General features: G+C 49.9%; 1 protein-coding gene across 3 annotated transcripts in view; it reads left to right on the forward strand.

Annotated features, from left to right (window-relative positions):
- Positions 1 to 2,303: 2,303 nt before the first annotated feature.
- The window catches only part of POLD3 (DNA polymerase delta 3, accessory subunit), a 35,498-nt gene continuing 9,837 nt past the window's right edge, over positions 2,304 to 27,964 (forward strand). For 2 of the 3 annotated variants that reach the window (XM_051608734.1, XM_051608735.1), the window contains exons 1-9: positions 2,304 to 2,446; positions 4,529 to 4,584; positions 7,217 to 7,319; positions 11,233 to 11,272; positions 12,930 to 13,062; positions 16,436 to 16,700; positions 18,966 to 19,038; positions 22,254 to 22,416; positions 23,716 to 23,828. In XM_051608734.1, coding sequence (XP_051464694.1) covers positions 2,387 to 2,446; positions 4,529 to 4,584; positions 7,217 to 7,319; positions 11,233 to 11,272; positions 12,930 to 13,062; positions 16,436 to 16,700; positions 18,966 to 19,038; positions 22,254 to 22,416; positions 23,716 to 23,828 — 1,006 coding nt within the window. In that variant the 5' untranslated portion in view covers positions 2,304 to 2,386. Of the gene's footprint in view, positions 2,447 to 4,528; positions 4,585 to 7,216; positions 7,320 to 7,438; positions 7,655 to 11,232; positions 11,273 to 12,929; positions 13,063 to 16,435; positions 16,701 to 18,965; positions 19,039 to 22,253; positions 22,417 to 23,715; positions 23,829 to 27,964 lie in introns of those variants that run through there. The other variant, XM_051608736.1, reaches the window with a different exon arrangement.

Here is a 27,964-nt window from a genome sequence, read left to right on the forward strand (position 1 = left end):
AGGAGACCTGAGAGCACCTTCCAGGGCCTGAAGGGGCTCCAGGAAAGCTGGGGAGGGGCTTGGGACAAGGGCAGGAGGGCTGGAGCAGGGGGAAGGGTTTCCAGCTGGCAGAGGGCTGGAGCTGAGATGTGAGGGAGAAATTCTGGGCTGTGAGGGTGGGAGAGCCTGGCCCAGGTTGCCCAGGGAAGCTGTGGCTGCCCCATCCCTGGCAGTGTTGAAGGGCAGGTTGGATGGGGCTTGGAGCAGCCTGGGCTGCTGGTAGGTGTCCCTGCCCATGCAGGGGGGTTGGAACCTGAGGATCTTTAAGGTCCCTTCCAACCTAAACTACTCTGTGACTCGCTCTGTGTCTACTAACCAGCCTTGGTTGGAGATTGAATCTCACTGGGTGAAGGTGCAGAGGGACACCAGAGATCCCATCTTCAGCCTGTTCCCAGAGCTCAGACCCTACAATGCAAGGGATGACTTAAATCTGGCTATTACTTTCATCAACTAGGGTGTAAGACAGGGAGGAGGGAGGGAGTGACCCCGTTTTCTCACCCTGGGCACAGTATGTGACACAGCTGAGGTGACACCTGTTTGCTCCCAGTATCTCCTTTCCTCCTCATCCCTGGGATGCTGTAGCTGGCACTGCCCTGTGTTTGGGGAGATGCTCCCCTGCTCATTCCCATCCCTGCTCTGTCCGTAGCCAATTCTTCAGGGGACTGCCATGATTTCCCAGCAGTTACTCTTGTTGATCTGCTGTGACAGCCTCTCTGCTCCTGGGAACAGACGGGCAGAGCTGCTGGAAAACAAGCTGCTGCTGTGCCCGCCCTGCTGCTGAACCACGGGCAAACGCTCCGTGCTGAGCCCCCCTCATCACCCTCAAATGAAAGACAACAAGAAGAGGAGCCTCAGCTCCTCTCAGCTTCCCCCAGCCCACGCTCCCAGAGACAACCTGTAAACCGGGAGCACAGCTCCTTGCTCGCCCAGGGGCAGCTGCAGTGGCCTCCCGGGCAGCAGAGCTCACCTCCGAGCCTCCAAGCCCCTTTCCCAGCTCAGCCCGGGAGGTTCCCTCCTGCCCCACGGGGCGGTGAGACCGTGAGATACCTGAGGGGACGGCAGGGGACATGAGGAGATGGTGGGGGGACATGAGGGGATGGTGGGGAACATGGGGACATGAGGGGATGGCAGGGGGACATAGGGACATGAGGGGATGGTGGGGGGACATGAGGGGATGGCAGGGGGACACGAGGGGATGGCAGGGGGACATGGGGACATGAGGGGACGGCAGGGGGACATAAGGGGATGATGGGGAACATGGGGACATGAGGGGATGGGGGGGACATGAGGGGATGGGGGGGGGGACATGAGGGGATGGTGGGAGGACATGAGGGGATGGCGGGGGGATATGGGAGGACATGAGGGGACACGAGGGGATGGTGGAGGGACATGGGGACATGAGGGGATGGCAGGGGACATGAGGGGACGGTGGGGGACATAAGGGGATGGTGGGGGACATAGGGACGTGAGGGGACAGCGTGGGGACATCATGAGGGGATGGTGTGGGGACATGAGGGGATGGCAGGGGGACATGGGGACATGAGGGGATGGGGGGAACATGAGGGGATGGTGGGGGGACATGAGGGGATGGTGGGGGACATGAGGGGATGGCAGGGGGACACGAGGGGATGGCAGGGGGACATGGGGACATGAGGGGACGGCAGGGGGACATAAGGGGATGATGGGGAACATCGGGACATGAGGGGATGGGGGGGACATGAGGGGATGGTGGGGAACATGAGGGGATGGGGGGGGGACATGAGGGGATGGTGGGAGGACATGAGGGGATGGCGGGGGGATATGGGAGGACATGAGGGGACACGAGGGGATGGTGGAGGGACATGGGGACACGAGGGGATGGCGGGGGGACATGAGGGACCCCAGAGGGGACATGAACTGATGGTGGGGGGACATGAGGGCATGGTGTAGGGATATGGGGGGACATGAGGGGACAGCAGCGGGACATGAGGAGATGGTGGGGGGACATCATGAGGGGATGGTGGGGGGACATGAGGAACCCCAGAGGGGACAAGAGGGGATGGCGGGAGGATATGGGGGGACATGAGGGACACGAGGGGATGGTGGGGGACATGAGGGGAAACGAGGGGATCTGGGGGGACATGAAGGGACACGAGGGACCCCCCGGCGGGGGGCGGGCAGGCACAAGGACCACGCCGCGCAGCCGCGCCTCGCCCCGATCCTTTCTGACCCGGCGCGGCCGCCGTCGGCCCCGCCCGCGTGTCAGCGCGTTGCCATGGCGACGGGCGCCCGGCCGCGGCCCTGAGCTGCGCGGGAACCCGCGGCCCGCCCGGCCCGGCCTCCTCCTCCTCCTCCTCCGCCCCGCGCCATGGAGGACGAGCTCTACCTCGAGAACATCGACGAGTTCGTCACCGATCAGAACCGCATCGTGAGTCCCGCCGGCTGCGCGGGGCGAGCCGGGGGGTGGGGGGGGGAAAGGGGGGCGGTGCGGGAGGCCGCCGCCATTGCGCGACCCCTGAGGGAGGAAGAGGCTCTCTCCCCCTTTCCTCCTACTTCACCCTCCCCTGGTGTGGCTGCTGCTGAGGGGGGGGGGGGGGTGCCAGTTTGTGTGTTTTGGGGGCCTCCTCAAGTTCGGCCCCCAACAGAAGAAGCACATGGAGCTGTTGGAGAGAGGCCAGAGGAGGCCCCGGAGATGCTGGGAGGGCTGGAGCAGCTCTGCTCTGGAGCCAGGCTGGGAGAGTTGGGGTGTTGAGCCTGGAGAAGAGAAGGCTCCAGGGAGACCTGAGAGCACCTTCCAGGGCCTGAAGGGGCTCCAGGAAAGCTGGGGAGGGGCTTGGGACAAGGGCTGGGAGGGCTGGGAGCAGGGGGAAGGGTTTCCAGCTGGCAGAGGGAGCTGGAGCTGAGATGTGAGGGAGAAATTCTGGGCTGTGAGGGTGGGGAGAGCCTGGCCCAGGTTGCCCAGGGAAGCTGTGGCTGCCCCATCCCTGGCAGTGTTGAAGGGCAGGTTGGATGGGGCTTGGAGCAGCCTGGGCTGCTGGGAGGTGTCCCTGCCCATGCAGGGGTGGGACTGGGTGGTACTGAAGGTCCCTTCCAACCTAAACCATTTAGTCTATAACTTAAACCGTGCTTTGGGGGTGCTAGAACCAGGGGTGGCTGCAGTGCCAGGCCTGGGGTGACACCTGTGCAGTTCCCCCCCTGGTTTGGTGAGGCCCAAAGCCCCAGGGAGCAGCTGTGTTGGGTTGGCAGTTGGAAGGTGAGGCAGGGGCAGTGTCCCCCTCCCCCATCACATCCACCTGTGGGACACGGGTGCGTGCAGGCACAGAAGAAATGAGGCCTCTGCAGCTGCCGTGGCCCTCGGGGCTGTTTACTCACATTTTACTCATCTCTGTGGGGGTGTGTGTGGGGGGCTGGGTTTGCAGTGTTTGCTTTTCCACAAGTCAGAATGCAGGGTGAATGTGGGCTTCGTGCCAGGCTGGACAGGAGATGCCTTTCTTGGCAGGATCTCCCCCCACTTTTGACTTTAAATTTCTGATGAGAATTGGTCGTGGCATCATTTATAGCCCAGGAAAAGCAGCTCTCCTCAAACTCCTTGTGCTCCCTCCTACAGGTGAGCTCTTTTCCCACTGGAAAGAAGCACTGCAGGGTTTTAGCTCAAGGTTTTAGCTTCAAGACAGAAGTGTATTAAATAGTGGGCTGTTTTTTTTTTTTTCCATGAACCACTACTTCAGCTGAAAATTCACACTTACCATCTGTATCCCTTTGAATCCTTCCTGTTTTTCAGAGAAATGGTGATCATGGGAGTCTGTTTCTTCCAAAATAAAGGGTGTTTGTCCTAGATAAAGTTGGTGCCTCTTGTCTGTTGTGTTAACAAGAGCTGCCTGTGTTGTTGTAGTTTATTTCAGTAAACTGCAAGACTAATAATAATTTAATTGTTGGATTTTTGAGGGTTAGGGGCCCTTGCTTGAGGGGTAGTTTCAAAAGGTAGTGGGAAGAGAAACAGGTACAGAGACATGACTTGTCCAAAAGACACAGCCAAGGGCAGGGCTGGGGTTGGAGCTGTGGTCTCCTGAGGTTTGGTTGTTGGATTTGTGATGGGGCTGGAGATCCTTGTGTCCCTGAGGCAGAAACCCAAGACATCCTAAGCAGCAGCTTGGGAGAGCAGTAAGAGCTGCTCACAATTTAAAAAGGTGCTGTTTAATTTAATTTCTCCCTTGTGAAGCTCAGCAGGGCAGGTGATTTGAAGGGCTTTTATTGGTGCAGTGGTGTTTCAAGGAGGGTTTGACAAAAACACACCTCTAGGGTGGTTTCTTTAGGTCTTGGGAATTAAATCCACTCAGTAAAGCACATGGTGGGTGTCCATGTGTTCTCATTCCTAACAGGTTTTGCTGTGGGTTTCTTGGGGGTGTGGGGGTGTCTAAAGAGTTTGGTGTAGCCATTAAATGAGCACAGGAGGATGGTTTAACAAATCAAGAGAGGTTTTCTTACTGAAGTGTTTTTTTTTCTTCTGCAGGTGACATACAAATGGCTGAGTTACACTCTGGGAGTTCATGTCAACCAGGCTAAACAGTAGGTATTGGTGCATCCCCCACACCTTGGGATTGTGGTAAAGCCTTGCTAATTGCTGTTCTCATTCCTGTGGTTGGTGTATTAAAATGATCTTTGGAAATATTTAAAAATCCTGGATGTCTTCCCAGGCACAGTCAGTTTTGGAGAAGGGCTGTTTACTAGGGCTTGTAGTGAGAGGACATGGGGGAATGGATTAAAACTGGAGGAGGGGAGGTTTAGGTTGGACATGAGGAAGAAATTCTGGGCTGTGAGGGTGGGGAGAGCCTGGCCCAGGTTGCCCAGAGAAGCTGTGGCTGCCCCATCCCTGGCAGTGTTGAAGGGCAGGTTGGGGTTGGGACTGGGTGAGCTTTAAGGTCCCTTCCAACCCAAACCATTCCATGATTGTTACTCAGCACACCTTGCTCTTCCTTAGGCAGATCCTGCCTTGGCTTACAGAGCTGTGCTTTAGAGAGCAGCTGGACACCTTACCCTGCTTCATCTCATAAATACTTAGGTCAGAATAGATGTGTTAGTGCTGTATTATTGCAGGAGCTGCTGTAGCTCCTTTCAGCCTGAAAGGTGGATGTTTTCTGCACGTGGTTCCAGGCCTGCATGCAGAGCTGTGCCTCAGGATCTGCCACTGCCTATCCCAGCTTCAGATGCTCTTCATGATGAATGGATCTTGCTGGGAGCAGAGACAGGAAAATGCAGAACAGCACTAATGGTGACTGCAAATGCTCATCTGCTCTGATTACCCTGCTGCACAGTGCATGACCCATTAGAAACATCTACTTACCAGGCTTGATGAGAGCAGGGAAATGTTTGAAGGGTGGGAAAGTCAGCTGTGCTGTCAGAAGGAATCACAGAATGTGCTGAGTTGGAAGGGACCCATCAGGGTCATGAAGTCCAACTCCTGTCCTTGTGTAGGGCACCCCTAGAATCACACCATGTGCCTGAGGGCAATGTTTTTGCTTCTCCAAATCTAGCATGAATGTATAGCCTTGTCTTGGTGTATTTTGAAGAAGAAAAGTTGTTCTGGAGCAGCTCTGCTCTGGAGCCAGGCTGGGAGAGTTGGGGTGTTGAGCCTGGAGAAGAGAAGGCTCCAGGGAGACCTGAGAGCACCTTCCAGTGCCTGAAGGGGCTCCAGGAAAGCTGGGGAGGGGCTTTTCACCAGAGAGGGCAGTGACAGGATAAGGGGTGATGGGTTTAAACTGGAAGAGGGGAGATTGAGGTCAGACATCAGGAAGAAATTCTTCCCCATGAGGGCAGGAAGGCACTGGAACAGGTTGCCCAGGGAGGTTGTGGCTGCCCCCTCCTTGGAGGTGTTGAAGGGCAGGTTGGATGAGGTTTGTGCAGCCTGGGCTGGTGGGAGGTGTCCCTGCTCACAGCAGGGGGTTGGAACTGGAGGATCTTCAAGGTCCCTTCCAACCTTCACCATCCTGTGTCTATGATTCTGCTGTAACCTTTTAAATATCCTGTAAACCAAAGCATGAACTGTCAAGGCTTCTGGGTCAGTTGCTTCACAGCAAGGTGAAGTTAAGTGTAAGATTTAAAGGCTCAGTGATTGCATCAAGTCCCACAAGAGTATCAAGTCCCATAACACAGTTATTTTTTTCTTCTTGTTTCTGGCTGTAGCTTGGATGTCAAGGGGCATTTGCTGCCTGCTTGGCTGCAGTGGAGTGAGCCCAGCTTCACTTGCCCAAATTAGAAGAATATCAACTTGGGCATCTAAAGCAACAAAGAGTTTGTTTGGTCTCTTTCCTGTCTTGTGTATGTCAACAATTTAGCTCCTGGTGAATCTGGGTGTGTTTCAGTGATGGCATAAGACCTGACTGGAGAGCTCTGCTGGGAACAGTTCTGGTCATGCAGTAAGCTAGAAAGAGACAGAACTTCTTGCTGTGAAGGAGACGGTCCAGGTGAAATGGAGGCACCTTGTAAAGCAGCCTGGAGATGGAGAACTCTTGTGGCATCTTTATGCTGAAAACTCCTAGAAGCTGGAGAAGTGCCTGATAAGACAAATGAATTAGTTTAGTGAGTGTGCTGGCTGTGGCAGGGGGGTAATTGCAGTCTGACTCTGTGGCAAGGAGGATCTTCTAGTATTTTTATGAGTCCTCATGGAGTGTGTGGTTGTGCCTGTGCCCAGTTCCTCTGCACACTCATGAATCAGTGGGATAAGTGGGAGCTGAGGGCTTGAGTCTCAGCTCCATCTCATCATCACTCATCATGCTCTGTCCTCAAGTTTCTGGTCACCATGGCAGTGGATATAACACCTGGCAATGTGATCACCTACCAAAAATCACCAGTTCCTCTGCCAGGTGTTTGAGAATGCTGGGTTGTAGCAAGGGAAAGGGTCTTCTCCAGGGGAGACTTTAGAACAAGGAGCCAAGAGGATTTGAGACCATCTGCAACCAACTATTAAAGCTTTGAGACTGATTGTATTCATTTCACCTTCAGCTTCCTTAGTTATTGGACTGCAGTTCTTCACAGAGGCAGAGGAGAAAGATGTCTCAGTAAGATTCAATTAATCCTAATTAAAATAACTGCTGGTGTGAAATGTTTCCATGTCAGGCTGGCTTTCAGTGCAAGCTTCACAGAAGGGGTGGTGATGAGCTCCTTCCTTTCTAGGTGATTAACTGTGGTTTCTTTTGTGCAGGATGCTGTATGATTATGTTGAGAGGAAACGAAAGGAGAACTCAGGAGCTCAGCTTCATGTCACCTACTTAGTAGCAGGAGACCTCATCCAGAACGAGCACGTTGTGAGTGTTTTATTTCTCAGAGGTGTCTGTGAGCTCTTTGTTCTTGTTTCTTCAATCTTGCTTTGTAATCTTTGGGTCAAAAGCTGAACTTTCTTCCTTTCTCCAGCAATAGGCACAGTGTGCTTGGCCTTTGCACAAAAGAAGGTGCTGTCTCCAAGGGGAAATCCATGCTTGACCAACCTGCTGGCCTTGTGTGATGACATAAGTGGTTGGCTGCATGAGGGGAGGGCAGCAGGTATCATCTATCCTGACTTCAGCAAGGCTTCTGACACTGTCTCCCATAACATCCTCACTAGGAAACTGAGGCAGTGTGGGCTGGACGAGGGGACAGTGAGGTGGGTGGAAAGCTGGTGTGGGACAGAGCTCAGAGGGTGGTGATCAATGGGGCAGGGTCAAGTCTGGGGCCTGTAACCAGGGGGTGTGTCCCAGGGGTCAGTACTTGGTCCAGTCTTGTTCAAGCTGTTCATCAATGACCTGGATGAGGGGACAGAGTGTATCCTCAGCAAGTTCACTGGTGACACCAAACTGGGAGAGGTGGTGACACTCCAGAGGGCTCTGCTGCCATCCAGAGACCTGGACAGGCTGGAGAACTGGGCAGAGAAGAACCTCATGAGGTTCTTGGCAGGTGTAGGGTCCTGCACCTGGGGAGGAAGAACCCCAGGCACCAGTACAGGTTAGGAGTCGAATTGCTGGAAAGCAGTTCCCAGGAGAAGGATCTGGGAGTCCTGGTAGATAGTAGATGATCCATGAGTCAGGAATGTGCCCTTGTGGCCAAGAGGGCCAGTGGATCCTGGGCAGCATGAGAAGAGTGTGGCCAGTAGGTGAGAGAGGTCATTGTGCCCCTCTGCTCTGCCCTGGGAGGCCACAGCTGGAGAACTGGGACCAGTTCTGGGCTCTCCAGTTCAAGAGAGACAGGGAACTGCTGGAGAGAGTCCAGGGGAGGGCAACAGAGATGGTTGGGAGGTTGGAGCATCTCCTTGGTGAGGAAAGGCTGAGAGAGCTGGGACTGCTCAGCCTGGAGAAGAGAAGGCTGAGGGGAGACCTTCTGAATGCCTGGCAGTATCTCAGGGTGGGTGCAGGAGGATGGAGCCAGACTCTGCTCAGCAGTGCCCAGGGACAGGACGAGGGGCAACGGGCACAAGCTGGAACATGGGAAGTGCCCCTGAAAGATGAGGGAAAACTTCTTGCCTGTGAGGGTGACAGAGCCCTGGGACAGGCTGCCCGGGGAGGGTGTGGAGTCCCCTTCTCTGCAGATATTCCAGCCCCTGGATGCAGCCCTGGGTGATGTGCTCTGGGTGATGCTGCTTCAGCAGGGGAGTGGGACTGGATGGTCTCCAGAGGTCCCTTCCCACTCTGACCATTCCATGATCTCTGTCCCATTATATAAATAATGGGGAGGGCTGATGTTGGACACGATTTGATAAAACAGCTGAATAATTCACCAAGATTTTTATTTCATTGACTTCAATCCTGCTACCAGTCACCTCTCAACCCTGTTGCTGTTATTGGACAGCAAAGATGATAAAACAGACTGGAGGGGCCCTTGTGAGGGCAGCTGATCCATCTCCCAGCATCTGCTGTGGAGAGAAGTGTTTGGAGAGAGCTTGAAATTCAGTTACAATGGAATAATAATAATAAAAAATAAATAGTTGTCTTGTTAAATAAGGCAACTTTTTAATCCTGCTCTACAAGAGAAACAGAAATGTATTAAGGATTTTGTATTTAAAACACTTGGACTTATTATGCAAATAAATCACTGCTTAATGTATTTTTCTTCTCGTTGCTGCTGGTCAGATTTTCAAGAATGTCAGTTAAAATTTCAGACAGTCACCCCAGGGGATTTTTTGAAAGAAAATGAGCAAACTGAGCTCCTGTTCCCTTCTGCCCCCAGAAGAACTCGATAGCCAAACACTAAATGCCTTTGACATCCCACTGCATGTCTACTTGTGTCTTTAGATTCCCAAATATCTCTTAAAACAGAATCCAGAATTTATGCAGAATTAGTGCATCTCAGGGGCTCCTGGCTTTTATTTATAATTTGGGAAAAACCCAAAAACAACCCAGCAAATATTTGGCTTGTTTGTTTCCCTGAATAAAATAGTGGTTCACACGCAGAGAATATTTTCTTTACATCTCCAAATTTGCCTGAATTTGAAGGTAATTATTTATTGCATTAGTTCTGTATAATGGAATCTATATTTATCTGAAGCTGTACAGACAGTGTCACATTGCTAGCCAGAATTCAACAGGTTTTCCCCCCAGTTTCTTTTGGAAATCAAAAGGTAGCACCTCGTGCCTCACTGGAATTAGGGAGAGATTTATCAATCTATTGTAAGATATTAAAATTTGCCCTCATGTATTTAAAACAAACAAGTGAATTCTCACATAGGAGATAGAGATTTATTTTTAAAACTCTGTCTTAGCAGTTTATATATTTGGAAAACAAGGACGATTTACTGAGGTAAACATATAAAGGGCAACTTGTTTGTTTTTAAATATCTTCTTTTTGAGTTCTGCAGTCCTCGGAAATGTGAGCTGCAGGTGCAGAAGGTTGGTAGGGGCAGAGATAAAGCAGTGCCAGGGTTAGGAGTGTCACACAGGAGGAGTTTAAAGCTCCCCAGAATGTCTGAGGGGCTGGAGTGGACGGGAGAAGAGCTCAGGATCTGGAAGATATTTCCAGAAGATGTGCAGGAGCTGGTGGGTAATACCTGGCAGAAGTCAGTTGGGGTAGGAAGGGGTGTGAGTGTTTGAGGTGTGCCCTGCAGTGCTGTCTGCTGGCAGTAGGTGTAGCCACAAGGCTGTGGATCCAGCTCCAAGCCTCCTCTGAGAGGAGATGTGGATAGAAATCACTCACCAATAGTTCTCATCTTGTCTTAAGCACTGCCTGATCTTTTCTTGCTGCTTTTTATCTGGCTCAGTGAGGGACTGAGACTCTCAGTGTGTTCAGCCTGAAATGGTAAAGATTTTCTTGCCTCTTTCCCTTTTGCTGGTTAGTCTCTGATAATCAGTTGAAGACAAAATTAATGGTTGGATTTTGTTCAGTCCGTGCCCGTGGCTGCTCTGCTTTCACCACAGCCTGTTAAATGTCACAGAGCAGATCCAGCCCTCGAAGCCTTGCTGTGGAGAACGTTTCCAGAAACATTTGTTTCTGGCTTTTAAATTAATCCTTCATTTCTCATGGTGTTTTGCTTCTCTGGTGCCATGTCTGTGCTTCGGGTGCTACGTCAGAGTTTACTGGCAACCTAAACATAGCTGGGTGATGTGGGCTGGGGCAGCAGATTTCTAGAAGTTGGGTCATCAACAGCATTAGTTTGCTTGTCTTCACTCTGCTGCACAGTTGTTTAGTTCTTGTTTCATCTGTCTCTTGTCTCCCAGTGTCAGGAAAGAAGGAGCAGAGCATTTAGAGCTGTAGTGATCTGTGAAACAGTCTGTTAGAAAAGCAGGGACACACATTTGAAAACTAGTGGCTGATGAGTGTTCAAATCATAGAATGGTTTGGGTTGGAAGGGACCTTAAAGACCATCTAGTCCCAACCCCCCTGCATGGGCAGGGACACCTCCCAGCAGCCCAGGCTGCTCCAAGCCCCATCCAACCTGCCCTTCAACACTGCCAGGGATGGGGCAGCCACAGCTTCCCTGGGCAACCTGGGCCAGGCTCTCCCCACCCTCACAGCACAGAATTTCTTCCTAATGTCCAACCTAAATCTCCCCTCTTCCAGTTTTAATCCATCCCCCCTTGTCCTCTCACTACAAGCCCTTGTCCAAAGTCAGAGGCAGTGGCAGAGTTCTTTGCAGCTATAAAGGTGCAGGCAGCTGTAATCTGTAGACTTACCCAACAGATAACTGAAAGTACTGGTTTTGTGCACAGCACATCTTTTCCAATGTTAAGATTGCCATTTATTTATATTTTGCAGTGCCACAAGGTTGCAGTAGTGAGAGAGGATAAACTTGAAGGTAAGCAGATTGTGAAAATCCTGTGGTTTCAACTTCTGTCTTTGAAAGAACAGCAAAGTGAGCAAAGCTCAGAACTTGCCATCTGCACGTAAGTGCCCAGGCAGGTGGTTGGGTTCATGTGTGACATTCTTGTACTAACTTTTTCTCAGAACTTGGTATATCTGAGCCAGCAGCTCTGGAACTTCAGACTTGTCATTTGGGTCTGGTTTTTTTTGGTTTTATTAAACCTTTTAGTCAGTGATTGTTTTCCACCCCTTGCCACTGACAGGTGGCTCCTCCTTGAAGGCAACAATATCCCAGTAGTGTACAGCAGTTTCTCAGTGTCTTAGAACAATTCTGAGCCTTCAGGCTCCCAAGGATGCTGAAGGAGGTAACTGTGGTTATTGGTTGAATGCAATTGCAGCCTTTGTGATCTAACTTTGCTTAGAAGTCTTGAGTTATTTTCCTTTTTGTTATCTGGTGTGGGTCTCTGGCTGAAGTTGTCTTTCTCAGGGTAGTAGATTGTCAAGGAGCACAACTACTGTCTGATACATGAGCTGCCTAATGTTCTGTTTTCCTGTGGAGGGGAAGGGCTGTTCCTGTTCTTTGTATTAGAAGACAGGCCAGAGGTATGACTGAAATTTGGAAGAGGCTGAGATGTGTGATGGGAGCAGGGCTGCGGTGTCTAGGACTGGCCCCAAGAACCGATCACTGTGTGTATTTTTACAGTGTCTAGAAGCTCTGTCTCAGCCCAGGACTGTGTGGAAAGAACCAGTATAAGCAGTGACCAAAGAATTCCTAAAAACCAGCCCTTGTCTCAAGGGGGTAACAATCCTAAATAGCTTAGAAGAGACAAACCACTGATCCCAGCAGACAACTAGAGCAGATGCTGCGGCACAAGCTGAAATGTGGACAGGGCCTCAGTGGCAGAGAGCAGATCCAGCAGGGCAGAGTTAGGACCATCCATTTCCTCCCTTTGCTTTAGGTAGTCATATAATATTCTGGATCCTCAACATCAGATATTTTTAGGCCAATCAGAGAGATTGCTCTTAGTTCAATTATGTAAGAACCAGGTGTGTACAATGGAAACATGTTTGACAGGTTTGTGGAGTCTTACCTTGAGTTCTCAGTGAGCACTGGAGGAAAGTACCACTATACATTTATATTTTCAGGTCCTTGCTGTCAGGTGCTTTGGCAGTCCTTCTCCATCCTTGGTAGAGGTTGATACTTAAAATTGCCACCTGATAAAGTTACCAGCTGAGAGAGCTGAGGGTGTTGAGCCTGGAGAAGAGAAGGCTCCAGGGAGACCTGAGAGCACCTTCCAGGGCCTGAAGGGGCTCCAGGAAAGCTGGGGAGGGGCTTGGGACAAGGGCAGGGAGGGATGGGAGCAGAGGGAATGGCTTTAAACTGGAAGAGGGGAGATTTAGATTAGACATTAGGAAGAAATTCTGGGCTGTGAGGGTTGGGAGACCCTGGCCCAGGTAGCCCAGAGAAGCTGTGGCTGCCCCATCCCTGGCAGTGTTGAAGGGCAGGTTGGATGGGGCTTGGGGCAGCCTGGGCTGGTGGGAGATGTCCCTGCCCATGCAGGAATGGTCTTTAAGGTCCCTTCCAGCCCAAATCATTCTATGATGATTCTGGAAGGCTGTGCTAATAGGACTTTCTTTTCCTTTCCCCCCAGCAATGAAGTCCAAACTAGCCAAGATTACCAGCGTGCACATCTACAGCCTTCAGAAGGCCTTGCTGAAGGACAGTGGGCCTCTCTACAACACAGACTATGATATTGTCAAAACAAACCTGCACAACTGCACCAAGTGAGTTGCCTCCTGGTTTTTTCTTCTTATGCCATGTGATGTGAAACTGGGGTGATGTTGCTACATAGAGCACTTCAGCAGAAGCCACTCGTTATCAGATAGGCCTGGATTTTTAGAAAGCTGGAAAAAGAGGTCTCAGTCATGCCAAACCAGTCCCCAGACAGCACATTGTGTGATTGTTTTGTAAACCAAGGTAATTCCAGCTTATAACTGGTTCACTTGCTCTGTTATTCCAGCAGGCAGAGCATTTCAGTACCTTTCTTCTCTGATGGCTAGAAACCTTTCTCATTTCCAAGCAACACTTCATTGTGACTGTTTGTATCCAGTTCTTAGTCACACAGTAAGAGTAAATTGCAGCTGACTTTCAAAAACATAGAATCACAGGCTGGTTTGGATTGGAAGGAACTTTCAAGATCATCTAGATCCAACCCCCTGCATGGGCAGGGACACCTCCCAGCAGCCCAGGCTGCTCCAAGCCCCATCCAACCTGCCCTTCAACACTGCCAGGGATGGGGCAGCCACAGCTTCTCTGGGCAAGCTGGGCCAGGCTCTCCCCACCCTCACACTAAAGAATTTCTTCTAATGTCTCACCTAAATCTCCCCTCTTCCAGTTTAAAACCATTCCCCCTTGTTCTGTTGCTCCCTGCCCTTGTAAAAAGCCCCTCCCCAACTTTCCTGTAGTCCCCCCTCTGGTACTTCAGGTCCTTCATGATTGAACTAGAGGAAGGTTATCCTAGAATGCAGAGGGACTTCAGTCTCCAGGGGTCATTGTCTCTCCTCCTGAGCAGTGCCTGGCAGCTGTGGCCTTTCATTGATCTGCTGTTCCCACCACGACAGCTTCAGCTTGATGTGGTCAGTAGGTGCAGTGCCAGGACCAGTCTGGTTTGGAAGGGGATGCTTGAATGCTGTGTCATAGAAAGAGTCTAGAATTTGAAAGGAGAAATGTAACTGTCTTCAGAATGTTGACAAGAACGTGGCTGAGAAAGTCATGTCCTAGAAGCTGCATGTTCCAAGTGTGAGTGTCAAGGCCCTGGTAAGTGTTGGAAAACCCTGCTTCAAGGCAGCCACGTGCTGTAGGTTTGGCTGTGGCTGCCTGTTCCAGTCTGTTTCCTCTCAGGCACCCCTGCAAGGCCATGCTGATGTCTTAGAGGAGGCTGCCTGTTGGATTTGGGCATCCAGAAGGTTTAAAATAATTCAGATTCTGAAGTTGCTTTTGATGTGCAAAACCCTGCCTGGCTTGGGAGCAGAATTTCCCAAGCAAACTAAGAAAAATTCAGCTTTCTCATTCGTGACCTGGCTGAGTGAAATTCCTCCTGCCTGTGTTCCCTCTCCTTTGTCAGCTACATGGATTGGTTTTAAATTTGGGACAATATTCCTGCAGTACCTGCAAGAGACAGAGGTTTAACTGTGTGTGTGTTTATAGCAAACAGAACCTCCTGGCTTCCTATACTTCCTTCTCAGTCCATACATCTCCACAAGCTCTGGGAAAGGATCTTTCTTCTGTGTTTTTGTGGGACCTGTTATGCTGTGAAGACAGTGGAGGTAGCTAGATGTATTTATAGAAATAAGTGGATTTAATGCATATTGCTCGTGTCAGCTTTCCAAGTGGAAGCAGCTCCTTGCTTGCAGAGCACAGTCCAAGCCTTGCTTGGTGTTTTTTTTTCAGTGACTTTGGAGTGAATTTTGGAGCAAGCCCATAAGCTACAGTCACACAGCAGCATTTAAGGCCAACTGACATGGATTGTGAAAGGTTTAGATGTCACAGGCAACATAACCTCGATGATAAAACATGACTTCTCTTCTGGAGGGTCAGTGGTGTTGCTTATGGGTGTGTTTGGAGGAGGAGGGAAAGCTGAACAGAGAGTGGAGTTGACCATGTTGAAAACAGTTTGTAAGTAGAAAAGAAAGCAGGAATATTTTTTCTTCAGGGCCTTCTTTCCTTCCTTGAACGGTTCGAATGTCAAGAAATGCTGTAGAGGAGGTGGTGGTTGGTTGGTTAATACATTTCAGTTCCTGGTCTGGGTAGCAGTGGACTGTGCATGGGAGCTGCTGCTGCTGAGGCACAGGAATGAATTGGCAGAAAAGTGGTTTATTTCTTGGGCAAATGAAAAGATGCAGTGTAATTCCATGGATTGCAGGGCGTGAGTCTGTGCTCTTTTGTGGCATTTCTGTAGGAAATCTGGAAAGCCTCTCCTGTGATTTGCACAGTGGGGAGCAGAGTGGAGTTATTTTTGGGTCCTGCTATTCCTGGCTGTCAAGGGAATGGGATTGTAGCTGTGAGCACATAATTTAGTTCTTCTATCTCTGTATCCCCAGACAATCACGTTTCAGGCTGTTACAAGCTGAGATGTATCTCTGTCTACCCATGATTGCATGGAAATGACTTTATATAGTGAAGTCTGAATGTCATGGGTATCCTCTGAGCCCTTGAAGTGGTTGAGCTTGATTTACTTACCTGGCCAGGGGTGATTGTGGCTGCTTGTTGCAGCAGTAGTGAGCTCTGTCAAAGCCTCTGAAAGCTGTAAATGTTTTAGATGATCAGGCAGCCCTACAATTTATGCTGCAAACTTGAGAGAGTGTAACCTGATTAGGAATAAAATGCAGTTCACTCCATCTCCACACAGGATGAGGAGATGGGCTTTTCCCCCCCATTTAGGAGGGCCATGAGGATGGTCAGAGGGCTGGAGCACGTCTCCTAGAAAACAGGCTGGGAGAGTTGGGGTGTTCAGCCTGGAGAAGAGAAGGCTCCAGGGAGACCTCAGAGCACCTTCCAGTGCCTGAAGGGGCTCCAGGAAAGGTGGGGAGGGGCTTGGGACAAGGGCAGAAAGTGAGAGGACAAGGGGGAACAGATTAGAACTGCAAGAGGGGAGATTTAGGTGAGACATTAGGAAGAAATTCTGGGCTGTGAGGGTGAGGAGAGCCTGGCCCAGGTTGCCCAGGGAAGCTGTGGCTGCCCCATCCCTGGCAGTGTTGAAGGGCAGGTTGGATGGGGCTTGGAGCAACCTGGTCTAGTGGGAGGTGTCCCTGCCCATGCAGGGGGTTGGAACTAGATGATCTTGAAGGTCCCTTCCAACCCAAACCATTCCATGGTTCTATGAAATCCCAACAGCTTGTTTAGCACTTAAGTGCCCTGGCTCTGCCTGGCAGGCTCAGCTGCTCTCACTGGAGGTCTCCATCGCTGTGGTTCTGTGCCAGCTTTTCTTTCTTGCCCCATGCGCAAATTCAACTGCTCTTTTTTTTTTTTTCCCCTTTCCCCTCCCCACGACACCAGGACACAGGACCAGGAGAGCTCAGCACTGCCGGGGCAGGGAGGAAACCAAGGTGAAAAATCAGCAGTCAAAAGGCTAATTGAATTTCTCGCCCCGTCACGCAGGTTCAGCGCCATCCGTTGTGCTGCTGCGGTGCCCAGGGCCTCAGCTGAAGGTTCTCAGGCACAGACGTCTGCACAGGCTGGTCCCCTGCCACCAAGTGACACCAGTGCTGGCAGTGTCCCTGTGGCCAATGGCCACGCTCCAGCCACCACCAAACAGACCTCGCAGCAGCCCAGAGGGATCATGGGAATGTTTGCAGCAAAAGCAGCTTCCAAACCCCAGGACACAAATAAAGAAACTAAAGCAGAGGCTAAGGAGGCCCCAGGTGTAAGTTACCTCAGACCCTTTGGCAGCCCTCTGGGTTAATAGCTTTAATGAACCACTCTTGCAGCTCAGCTCTTACTTGACCTGACTAACCTTCACCACCGTAATGCAGCCTCCTCTGCTGCTTCCAGTGCTCAACTTGCTGGCAACTGGGAATGCTCACTCACTGTTTTGTAAGTATTTTGGGTGCATTAAGAAGTGTGTGTCCAGCAGGTTCAGGGAGGTTCTTCTCCCCCTCTATTGTGCTCTAGTGAGGCCACATCTGGAGTCTTGTGTCCAGTTCTGGGCTCCCCAGTTCAGGAGGGACAGGTTAAAACTAGAGAGTCCAATGGAGGCTACAGGGTTGATGAAGGGACTGGAACACCTGTCTGATGAGGAAAGGCTGAGAGACCTGGGGCTGGTCAGTCTGGAGAAGAGAAGACTAGAGGGGATCTTAGTAATGTCTATCAATACCTGCAGGGTGGGTGTCAAGAAGGGGCCAGTCTCTGTTCAGTGGTGCCTGTGACAGGATGAGGGGAAACAGCACCAAGTGACAACACAGGGAGTTCCACCTCAACATGAGTTCCACCTCTTTCCTGTGAGGGTGACAGAGCCCTGGGACAGGCTGCCCAGAGAGGCTGTGTAGTCTCCTCTAGAGACTTTCAAGACCCACTTGGACGTGTTCCTGTGGGATCTACTTTAGGTGACCCTACTCTGACAGTGGGTTGGACTAGATGATCTCCAGAGGTCCCTTCCAACCCCCACCACTCTGTGGCTCTCTGATTCAACAGTCAGGTACAGCTGTGCCTTCTGCCAGTCATCGTGGGCAGAAAACCTCTTGTGCCACACTCTGGATCAAGCCACAGAAATACATTTGCTGTAATTTGGATGCTTTGAAATTCCTCCTTGAGCTGGATTTCCAGCAAATATAAACCAGCATAGCTGCATTATTGAGACACTTGTTCCCTTGTCTCCAATCATGCCAACATCCACACCAGTTGAGGATCTTACTCTCTCCATTGTGCTTAAAAGGATTTGTTTTGAGCAATAAGTGAAATGTGAGAAGTCCAGGTCTTAAACAATTTAGTCTTGGACTGGTCAAGCTCTGAAACTTTCCTCACAAACCAAGTTTAAACACCTTGGTACTTTTATCCTCAACTGTTTTTTTTCCAGGATAGGATTACATTTTAATTAGTGTAATTGCTTTTTAAGCAATAGTAAATGTGTATTGAAATAGTAACATTCCCTGCATATAGTTTGGCTTTTTTATAACAATTGGGTACTTTTTTGATTCAGTTTTTTGATTTTTAAAGTGAATCTAGAACTGAAGAAATCTGTTTGGGTGGGTGTTTTGGGAGTGCCTTTTTTGCATGATAATAAATGAGATTAGGAGGCTGAGCTTCCTCAGGTGGGTGGGTTTTTTTTTTGGGGGGGGATGTGTGATTTTTCATGGTGGTGGTGGCTGTACTGATGGCCTAGAGCAGTGAGATTTTTTGCAGACAGCTCAGCAGAGCAGCCTACGTGCCAGAGGAGCTGGAGAAAGTCCTCATGGTTTGGCCAATCTCTGATCTTTCCTCTGTCGGTGACTGTGAATTGAGGCACTGAGAGTTTGCAAAAAAGAACAGTTCTTGACTGGGAACTGACCCAAGTCCCTACCACGTATTTCAGTAACACTGTCAGCCATCAGATGGGAATGTGACCCAAGTGAGATTTGAAGGCCTTGCTGAGGAGTCCTGACTGACTGACTCTCAACCCCCTGATGCATGTAGTGCTGGGGATCTTCCGATTCTCCTAAGCAGATACTGAAATCGAAGACACTGACCAATCAACAAGTGACACATCTGTGTTCTCCTTGCCCAAAAATAATACTTTCCTTTTTGAGAGCTGTTCATAGAATCAGAGAATGGTTTGGGTTGGAAGGGACCTTCAAGATCATCAGGTTCCAACCCCCCTGCCATGGGCAGGGACACCTCCCAGCAGCCCAGGCTGCTCCAAGCCCCATCCAACCTGCCCTTCAACACTGCCAGGGATGGGGCAGCCACAGCTTCCCTGGGCAACCTGGGCCAGGCTCTCCCCACCCTCACAGCCCAGAATTTCCCCCTCATATCTAACCTAAATCTCCCTCATTCCAGTTCTCATCCATTCCCCCTTGTCCTCTCCTACAAGCCTTGTCTCCTTGTCCCAAGCCCCTCCCCAGCTTTCCTGGAGCCCCATCAGGCACTTGCAGGCCACTGTGAGGTCTCCCTGGAGCCTTCTAATTCCTGTGGTTACTCCTCTGTTTGCTTCTAGGTGTCTGCAGCAAGCACCAAACCACCAGCAAAGGGCAACATCATGAACAACTTCTTTGGAAAAGCTGCCATGAGTAAGTGCTTTATTACATGCATCTGTTTTCAGAAACCATCTCTTCCAGGGCCCAGCCTGCTGTAGTTAAAAAAAAAATAATTAGTGAGAAATATTGGAAATACCTTCTTTTTTTCTTTCTTAACTAAGTAGTAATTAAACAATCAGTGATATTGGGAGTCTTGTGATGGAGGCATAAAACAGAAAGGAGCACCCCCAGCCTGCCAAACTTCTTGGATTTTCTTTATATCCCCCTTTTCTTACAGTTTTCTTTATATCCCCTCTTTTCTTACAGTTTTTCATACTGTTCTTCTGCTCCTTTGGGCTCAGAGGGGTTAAAGTTTTTATTTTCTGAATTCAGCTCTTAAGGCAAAAATGAAAAGTTGTAAGTGGAATTTTTTCAGACAAAAAAACCACCCCAAAACAACACAAAACTTGCTGGATGGAGATCAATTAAAATGACATATTTGTGCAGACTAACCCAGGAAGGATTTTTAGTGCAGAAGAAATCTGATTTAAAGTGAGTAGTTCTGGCTGGAGGATTTGCTCTTGGTGAAGTGTTTGCCAAAGCCTGTTACGCAGGGCGTGTTAATGATGCTTGCTTTTCATCACACATCACTGAGGAGTCTATAGTTAGATTTAATTTCTTGACTGAGAACTGAAGAGCTAATCGTTGGAGGATAAAAGTGAGGGGTGGCCTTCCCCTTTTGAGCAGGGCTTTGGTGGCTTCTGGAGGCCCCTCAATGATCCAGGTGGGAAGAAAGGATTTTGAAGCTTTTAAAGTTGGAAAAGGACTGTGGGACTTCCTGCAAAGATGCCCTTTTAATACTGAAGACAAGAGGATTCAAAGAAGAGTTACTGGGAGAGAGTAAACAGCAACGTTGACTTTCTGACTGCCATCTGGCAGTTTGCAGGGTGCAGCTCCAGCACCCACCACACCAGGCACAGTCCTGTTGGGTGACTTTGAGTTCTTGTTTTCATGAAGCTGAGGGAGCCTGGGTTGGATAGTAGGACAAATGTCTTTACTGAAAGAGTGGTCAAGCACTGGCCCAGGCTGCCCAGGGCAGTGGTAGAGTCACCATCCCTGAAGATGCTCAACAAACATGTAGAGGTGGCACCTGGGGACATGGTTTAGTGGGATTTGGGGGCTTGGGTTGGTGGTTGGACTTCATGGTCTTGAAGATCATTTCCAACCTTAATAATTCATAGAATCACAGAATGGTTTGGGTTGGAAGGGACCTTACAGCCCACCCAGTCCCACCCCCCCTGCCATGGGCAGGGACACCTCCCAGCAGCCCAGGCTGCTCCAAGCCCCATCCAACCTGCCCTTCAACACTGCCAGGGATGGGGCAGCCACAGCTTCTCTGGGCAGCCTGGGCCAGGCTCTCCCCACCCTCACAGCACAGAATTTCCTCATAATACTTAGTATCACTCTCCTCTCGTTCAGCCTAAAACCATTACCTCTTGATCTATCACTACCCACCCTGTTAGAAAGTCCCTCTCTGGCTTTCCTGGAGCCCCTTCAGGCTCTGGAATACTGGAATCTCTGATTGTCTTCCAAGACACTTTCAGCTGAGGCCTCACAAGCCTTAGCACAGTTACTGTAATTAACTCAAGTGAATTCTTAAGAGCTGAGAAGAGCCCTAGACCAAACTTCAGGTGCTGGAAACCCAAGAAATTGAAATTCTGTGGTAAAAGTAATCCAGTGGTGATGGAGGAAGCTGGAGGAAGCATTTCCATGACATCCAGTGGGTTTCATTTCTCTGCTGAGTCCTGTCAGGGAGCTCATCAAGGAAACTTCTGAGGTGGCTGCAGGGAAGGAACAAACGGAGCAGAACTGGAAATGATTATGTGTATAGAAGAGAGAGGGTGATTCCAAGAGGAAGATTTATTCCCTACATGTTGTACATCTCTCCTGGCTTCACAGGCTTCACCACTGCCAGAAAGTCCTGAGTTAATAATCAGGTCCTTCGGCTCTGCTGGTGATTGTAAGTAAGAGCTGTCATTCAAGTTCTGGTGTAGGAGATACTTTCCCTTGCCCAGTGAAGCAGCCAGCCTGGCTTCCAGAGAAGCTTTGGTATGAAGTCTTAGCCCTCTCAGCAGCTTCTGTCCCTGTTGAGAATGTAGCTGATCTCATCGTTGAATACTTGTTCTTCACTTGGGCATCCTGGGCTTGGGAGGATTGGTACAGGTTTATAACTGGTCTGTTCCTCTCTTCTGGTGGGGTGTGTATGAAGCTGCTGAGTGAAGCTCAAAGACTGGAGTTGGGTGCTAGTTTGCTAACAGACACACCTTTCAGCTTGAATAATATGTTATTTTGCTGTCCCCTCCCACCTGCTATCTCTCCTCTGGTATTACATGGCCTTAAAGTAGAGCAGGGGAGATTCAGGTTGGGTGTCAGGAAGAAGTTCTTCACAATGAGGATGGTGAAGCTCTGGAACGGGTTGCCCAGAGAGGTGGTGGAGGCCCCATCCCTGGAGACATTCGAGGCCAGTCTTGAGCAGGCTCTGAGCAACCTGATCTAGTTATAAAGGTCCCTGTGCACTGCAGGGGGGGCTGGACTCCGTGACCTTCAAAGGTCCCTTCCAACCCCACACGTTCTATGACCCTATGATTAGATAGAGCCTTTTGAAGCAGAATTGTCCTTTTATGTGATGCTGTGTAGGCAAAAGATGCTGGTTCTGGATCACACTGAGGTTGGGGTTGGATGAGAAGCCATGACAATCATTGCAAATACTCATCATGGGCTCTAATGTTGTGCAGGATGGAGACTTCACACCTCTCCCTGCTCTTCATCAGTCCCAGTTCTGCTGTGTCTGGGCACTTTGGTGCTTGACTACAACTTTTAATTTAGAAGGGATCAACTGCCTGTAGAGGTGGAGCTGGTGTTTTGCCAAAGGGCCTGTCTAGAAGAGGGGTTCCCAACCCCCTGCAGTGCCTGAGGTCCTGCTGACTCTCAGGGCTCTGCCACTGCCCCCCAGTTTGCAGTGTGCTTGGGCTGTGCCAGCAGGAGCAGCAGAACCCAACTGGTAAATCAGCTGGAAATGGAAGCATGTCCTTTTTCATGGACAACACAGTTTGGTCAATGTAGATCTCTAATGCTTTTATACATAATTTCTAAGTGTTTTCTGTATTCTTGGTGCACACCTTTTTTGTTTAGCCAACTCCTTTGTACTTTGCCATTCATACTGAATGCCCAGTGTTGTGTTTGGGGTTTTTTTTATGGTTTATTCCCAGATAAACTCAAAGTCAGCTCTGTGCCTGAGCAGCCAAAGGAGGAGAAAGAAGTAGTCAAGCCTTCAGTTCCTGGAGCAGAACCAGAGTCATCCCCTAATGGTGTAGTGGAGAAAGCTGGGAAGAAAACGGAGTCTGCTAGAAGTCAACAGAAGGACAAAAAAAGGTGGGCCACACCAACCAGGGTCCCTGCAATCTGTCAACCTGCTTGTTGATGGCCTGCATGGAGCTGGCTGGCCACACAGTGCTGCTCACCCCCTCTTTCCAGCTACTAAATTGCATTAAACCTGGCTAAAATGATCTCTCTTCGGATTCATTCCTAGTATTCCTTTTCCATGTAGTGCTGTAGATGCCTCAGGGCCATTTGTGCCGTTGCAAGTGGGGAGGGACAGGGTCCAGTGGGAGGGGGTGGGTTTCCATGAGACAACCTCATGCTGGGAGCAGACTTAGTACAGACCCTGCAGGCAAACTGGAGGGGCTGGCAGGAGCACCTGCCCTGCAGGGAAGGTTGTATATTCCCAAGCTTATATGTACACAACTTCCAGCACACAAAGTTCTGCTTGTTGATTCCCATAGCTCATGTAGTGCTGCTTTCAATGCTACTGGTTTACTTTGGGCTGAGGCTCCAAGTAAATTTGAAGTTCAGCCCTTTGTGTTTAATCCAACCCAAACTGACAGAGACACACAAAAAAAAATCATTACAGTCTGCTGATGGCTCTCTGGTGGCCTGTGAGTAATTAATTGGTGGTCTCAATCTATGTCTAACCAAACAGGTAAGCAAACCACCCAGCCCACCATCACAGTGCAAACTGGTTGTCTCTATTGGATGGTCTTGCTCAAAAAGCCAAGGGCCTGGAAAACTGCAGGTTGGCAGCCTGGTGTTGGGAAGGCCATGTGGGCTGTACCAGCTCTACGAGGATACGTGGGCCTTTAGCCTCCAGCCTTGTTAGTCTGACACGTCTGGCCAACCTGAAAAAGAAAGAAGCTCTTTTATTTTTCCAGTAGTCTTTAAAAAATGGCTCCAGGATTCTGAGACACTACCTCATAGTCAGTCAGTGGCAAGCAGTCTGTCAAAGGAGCTTCTGAGCCGTGCTGGTGGGGACATGAGTGTCTGGGAGCCTGAGCTCCACAGAGACAAGATCAGAAATGCACTCTTGCCAGGTTGTTGTGGCCAAGCTAGGTGAGGTGCAAAATGTGGAACTGCAGAGGGGCTAAAGGAATCCTTGTTTTGGACAACTCCAGGTGGGTAAGGATGAGAGGACTGAAAGTCCTTGTGCAGCTATTCCTGGTGACATAGGTGAGTCCTCCAGTGCACATGATGTTTTTAAGAGGTATGGAGGCATTTCACTTCCTTCTAGCAGTACTTCTGTCAGGAACATGCCTGTCTAAAGGAGCCTGGTGTTTTCATGCACACACAAGGGATAACACATGTTCATTCCTTCTCCTTTCTCTCCTTTTGTGGCAGTAAAACCAAGAGGCTGGACAAGTCGGATAACGAGGAGGAACGAGATCCCGAGAACGTAAAGAAAAAGAGGAAGAGAATTAAACAACTTCAGTCTGACAGCAGCGATGAGGAAGGTAAACAAAAATGTGTCAACAACCAGGCATGTAGGTCAGGGGCCTGATTTCAACAATATCACCATCCAAGGCTGTTGGTCAACGATTGAGGGGATAGTTGAGAGGACTAAAGACCGTGCAAATGGCTGTAGTTGGAGCTTTCCTGCTTATCTTGTGCTGCAAGCACTTGGGTCTACAGTTGAGATGCCTCAGTCATTCAGTCTTTGTTTCAGTTTAGCTCAGATCTGGCTCTTTCCTCACCAAGTGTCACACATCCAGTCACACTGACGTGTGGGGAGGAGGTTCTCAAACCTCTTGTGAAAGATACCGCGCCTTCCAGAATCGTGGGACTGGTCATAACCAGTTTATTTGGTGAGTAAACACTTGCAAAGTGACCTCCCCCCAGCTCCCAGGGCCATTTTTAGTATCTTGATTCTGGCTGTTTATAGAGATGGTTTGGAAGGCTGCGTTTGGAAGCAAGACTTCCAAAAGAAACAAGATAATAGGGAAACTGGAGGCAAAACAGTTGAGCCACATCCGACGCGACTCCGCGTCTCCCCGGTGGCTGTTGGCTTTGAAGGGAATAGGGTGCCCAGAAAGTTGCAAGATTTGGGTTTATAATGAAGAACAGCAGGGCCAGATTCCAAAGAATTTGGATAATTGAGGTGACAAATGCCGTTCAACGTAGATAACTGGAAAATGAGTTGGGATGGAGCGAGGGAGCGTGTGCTGAACGGAACAGTCATCCAACAGGCTGATCAGGAAAAGAATTTGGGGACCATTATGGACAAATAATTGAAACCACCAGTTTGGTGTTCAGCTCCAGTAAAAGATGGTGAAACAGCTAATAGGTTGTATTAGCAAGGAAGGAGATTCCAGCAGGAGAACTGAAGCTGTTTGCTTATTTGGTGTGGTTGGCACATGAGAAACAGCCATGAAATGAAGAGAAGCTGCCATACAAGTTGGAGAGGTGAGTGCTGGTGGATATCTTGGCAGCTTCTGTGCCACCTTAGGCTTATTTTCATGATTTCTCTTTTGCCCAGTGTAATTTCAAGTGATCTGTCATCAGGTATCCATCACTTCTACCCAGACTATGCCACAGGATGATAAATGTCTCAGGAAGCTGTTCTTCATGATCAGCCTTAATTTCTGTGTGCAGCTCCCTGTTTGGCCATTAAAAAAATACATATATATGCCCACACTCTTTGGTATTTATTTCTTTAAATGTTTGTTAGCTATTATCTGGTCTTTCCACTTGCTCATCACTCAGTCTACTGACAAGCTGTGTTGTTTAGCTCTGGAGAGGGAAGACTGGAATCAGCCCAGTTAGCCACTTGAAAGTACCATTCCTTACTGGGCTGGAATCTCTGGGCTTGTCCCTTCTCTGCTGAAGGGAGCAGGCAGAGATGAGCCCTGTGTTTCAGGCCTGTGGGAGGATGGTGTGGAGAGGCTGGTTTTTGAAGCATGATGGCTTTTTGGTTTAATCTTCTTGGTGCTGCCATAAATCACAGAATGTTGGAGGTGGGAAGGGGTCTCTGGAGATCATCTAGTCCAGAGCGGGGTCACCTAGAGCAGGTGATGGCATCCAGGCAGGTTTTGAATGTCTCCAGGGATGGAGACTCCACAACCTCCCTGTGCAGCCTGTCCTAGTGCTCTGCCACCTTCAAATCATAGAATCAGAGAATCATGGAATGGTTTGAGTTGGAAGGAACCTTAAAGATCATCTAGTTCCAACCCCCTGCATGGGCAGGGGCACCTCCCACTAGATCAGGTTGCTCAAGGCCCCCAAGGTAAAGAAGTCCCTCCTCATGTTTAGATGGAACTTCCTGTGTTGTTACCTCTTGTCCTGTCCCTGGGCACTGACAACAGACAGATCCCATCCTCCTGGCACCCACCCTTAAAGTATTTATAAGCATTGATAAGATCCCCCCTCAATCTTCTCTCCTTGGGGACCCCTAGGCAGTGTCAGGACACTGCTCTGAGCACACAGCAAGCAGGGAGGTGACAGCACAGGCTGCTTTCCTTATCCATTTCTGTTACAGCTCTTTTCATGGCCAGAGACTAAGAGAAGTGCCAAAAGACTTGTCATAAATTGAGGAGCTCTTTCTACAGAGAATACTGCAAAGTCCTGCTTGTTGCCCACCCCCTTTTGGTTTGGAATGTTGGAGCTCTCTGGTCCCCTGACAAATGCCTGCATGACATGGCATGTGTGGAGTAGTTCATACCTTTGAATGTGGTCCCTTGTGGTTTTGTTTTCTCCAAGGTGGGGTCCAGAGACTGCACGTGTGCTCCTACCTCAGTGCACACAGGAGGTCTGTTTAGTTGTTCTCCCTCCTTTTGTTTGTGCTCTTAGGTGTGAGTTAACTGGATTTGCAATTAGAAGCCATGGGTCTGGTCCTCTGGTCAGGTGGAGGGCTCATTTGTGTTATTAACCTCATTCTCAGTAGCTTTAGACATGAAAACAACACCAGGAAGGGCACCTCCCCACGTGTCAGCAGAGAAGGTTGGTTTTTGGTTTACTGCTGTTTAACCTGCTGGAGACTATAGAATCATGGAATGGTTTGGGTTGGAAGGGACCTTCAAAGCTTATCCAGTCCAACCTCCCTGCCATGGGCAGGGACATCTTCAACTAGATCAGGTTGCTCAGAGCCCTGACCAACCTGACCTGGAATGTTTCCAGGGATGGGGCATCTCCCACCTCTCTGGGCAACCTGGGCTAGTGTCTCACCACCCTCATCCTAAAAAATTTCTTCCTGATATCTCATTTGAATCTCCCCTCTTTTAGCTGGAAACCATCATCCCTTGTCCTGCCAGAACAGACCCTGATAATAAGTGTGTCCCCAGAGATGAATGCAGAAAGTTTCGACTTTGTTTGGCCAGTTTTCCTGTGGCTGCTGTTGCTCCTGCTGCATCATAGTCCTCTTTGTTCTTTCCATCATGGGGAGCATTGGCTTTGTGTGGTGTATTAGAATTGTAAATTTATGTAAATTACAGCTTGTGGGTACAAATGTGTAGATTGCTCAGATTAGTTTAGTGCTGTTCCCTCTCTCAAAAGGGAAGGATTAGAATCAGGAGTGCTTCTGCCTCCTTCATTTTTAAGCTAATGGGAATCTAAACCACCCTGGTCTGAGTTCAGCTGTTTGGTTCCACTCCTTGCCCTTCTAAATCCAACAGGATGAAAGAAGATAGATTGGAATTCTTGGAAATATTCCTACTGAATCCAAACTGGTAATGGAGGTGATGTTACATCCAGTATTGTCAGCTGGATCAAGCAAATAATGGAAAAGAAATGTACAGCAGCTGAACTTGGAGAGATTTACTCTTGGAAAGGTTGAAAACGGGTTTCTCCAGAGAGCAGGGACAGTTTGAATCAGCAGCATCCGTGAGGAAAATGGGGCCTGGAGTGACATTGTTCCATGCTCCTCCCTGTGGGAGCAGGGGGGAAGGTGCCAGATGCTGCCCAGCATTTGGAAGTCGCTGCCAGAAAGGGGACGGTTCATCTGCCACCTGTGTGACCCCCCCTGTGCAGGGTGGAGGGGTGAGGTTTCAACATGCAAAATGCAATGTGGGGAGCTGCACCACCAGGGCAGACATGGAAGGCTGACAGTCCAGCTGCTAACCTGGGTGACCTCTGCCTGGAGCAAAGCAGGAGGTGCTTCCACAGGCTGCTCGGAGCAGCTCGAGGAGGCTTGGCTTCAGGCAGGGGTCAAGAAGGTCTCCTGGGGGGCATCAAGGAGAGCATGGCCAGCAGGGAGAAGGAGGTTCTCCTCCCCCTCTGCCCTGGTGAGGCCATGTCTGGAATATTGTCCAGTTCTGGACTCCCCAGTTCATGGAGGATAAGGGAAGAGCCCAGCACAGGCCACAAACGTGCTGAGGGGACTGGAGCATCTGCCTGTGAGGAAAGGCTGAGGGAGCTGGGGCTGCTCAGCTGAAGAGGAGGAGACTGAGGGGGGGTCTCCTCAAGGCTGAGCAGTATCTGCAGGTGGGTCAGGAGGGGGGGCCAGTCTCTTCTCAGCAGTGCCCAGGGACAGGACAAGGGGCCACGGGCACAAGCTGGAGCACAGGAGGGTCAGGCTGAACATGAGGAAAAGTTCCTTGACTCTGAGGGTGACAGAGCCCTGAGACAGGCTGCCCAGGGAGGCTGTGGAGTCTCCTTC

Source organism: Apus apus, chromosome 1 (assembly GCF_020740795.1).
Source record: "Apus apus isolate bApuApu2 chromosome 1, bApuApu2.pri.cur, whole genome shotgun sequence".
Taxonomy (NCBI): domain Eukaryota; kingdom Metazoa; phylum Chordata; class Aves; order Apodiformes; family Apodidae; genus Apus; species Apus apus.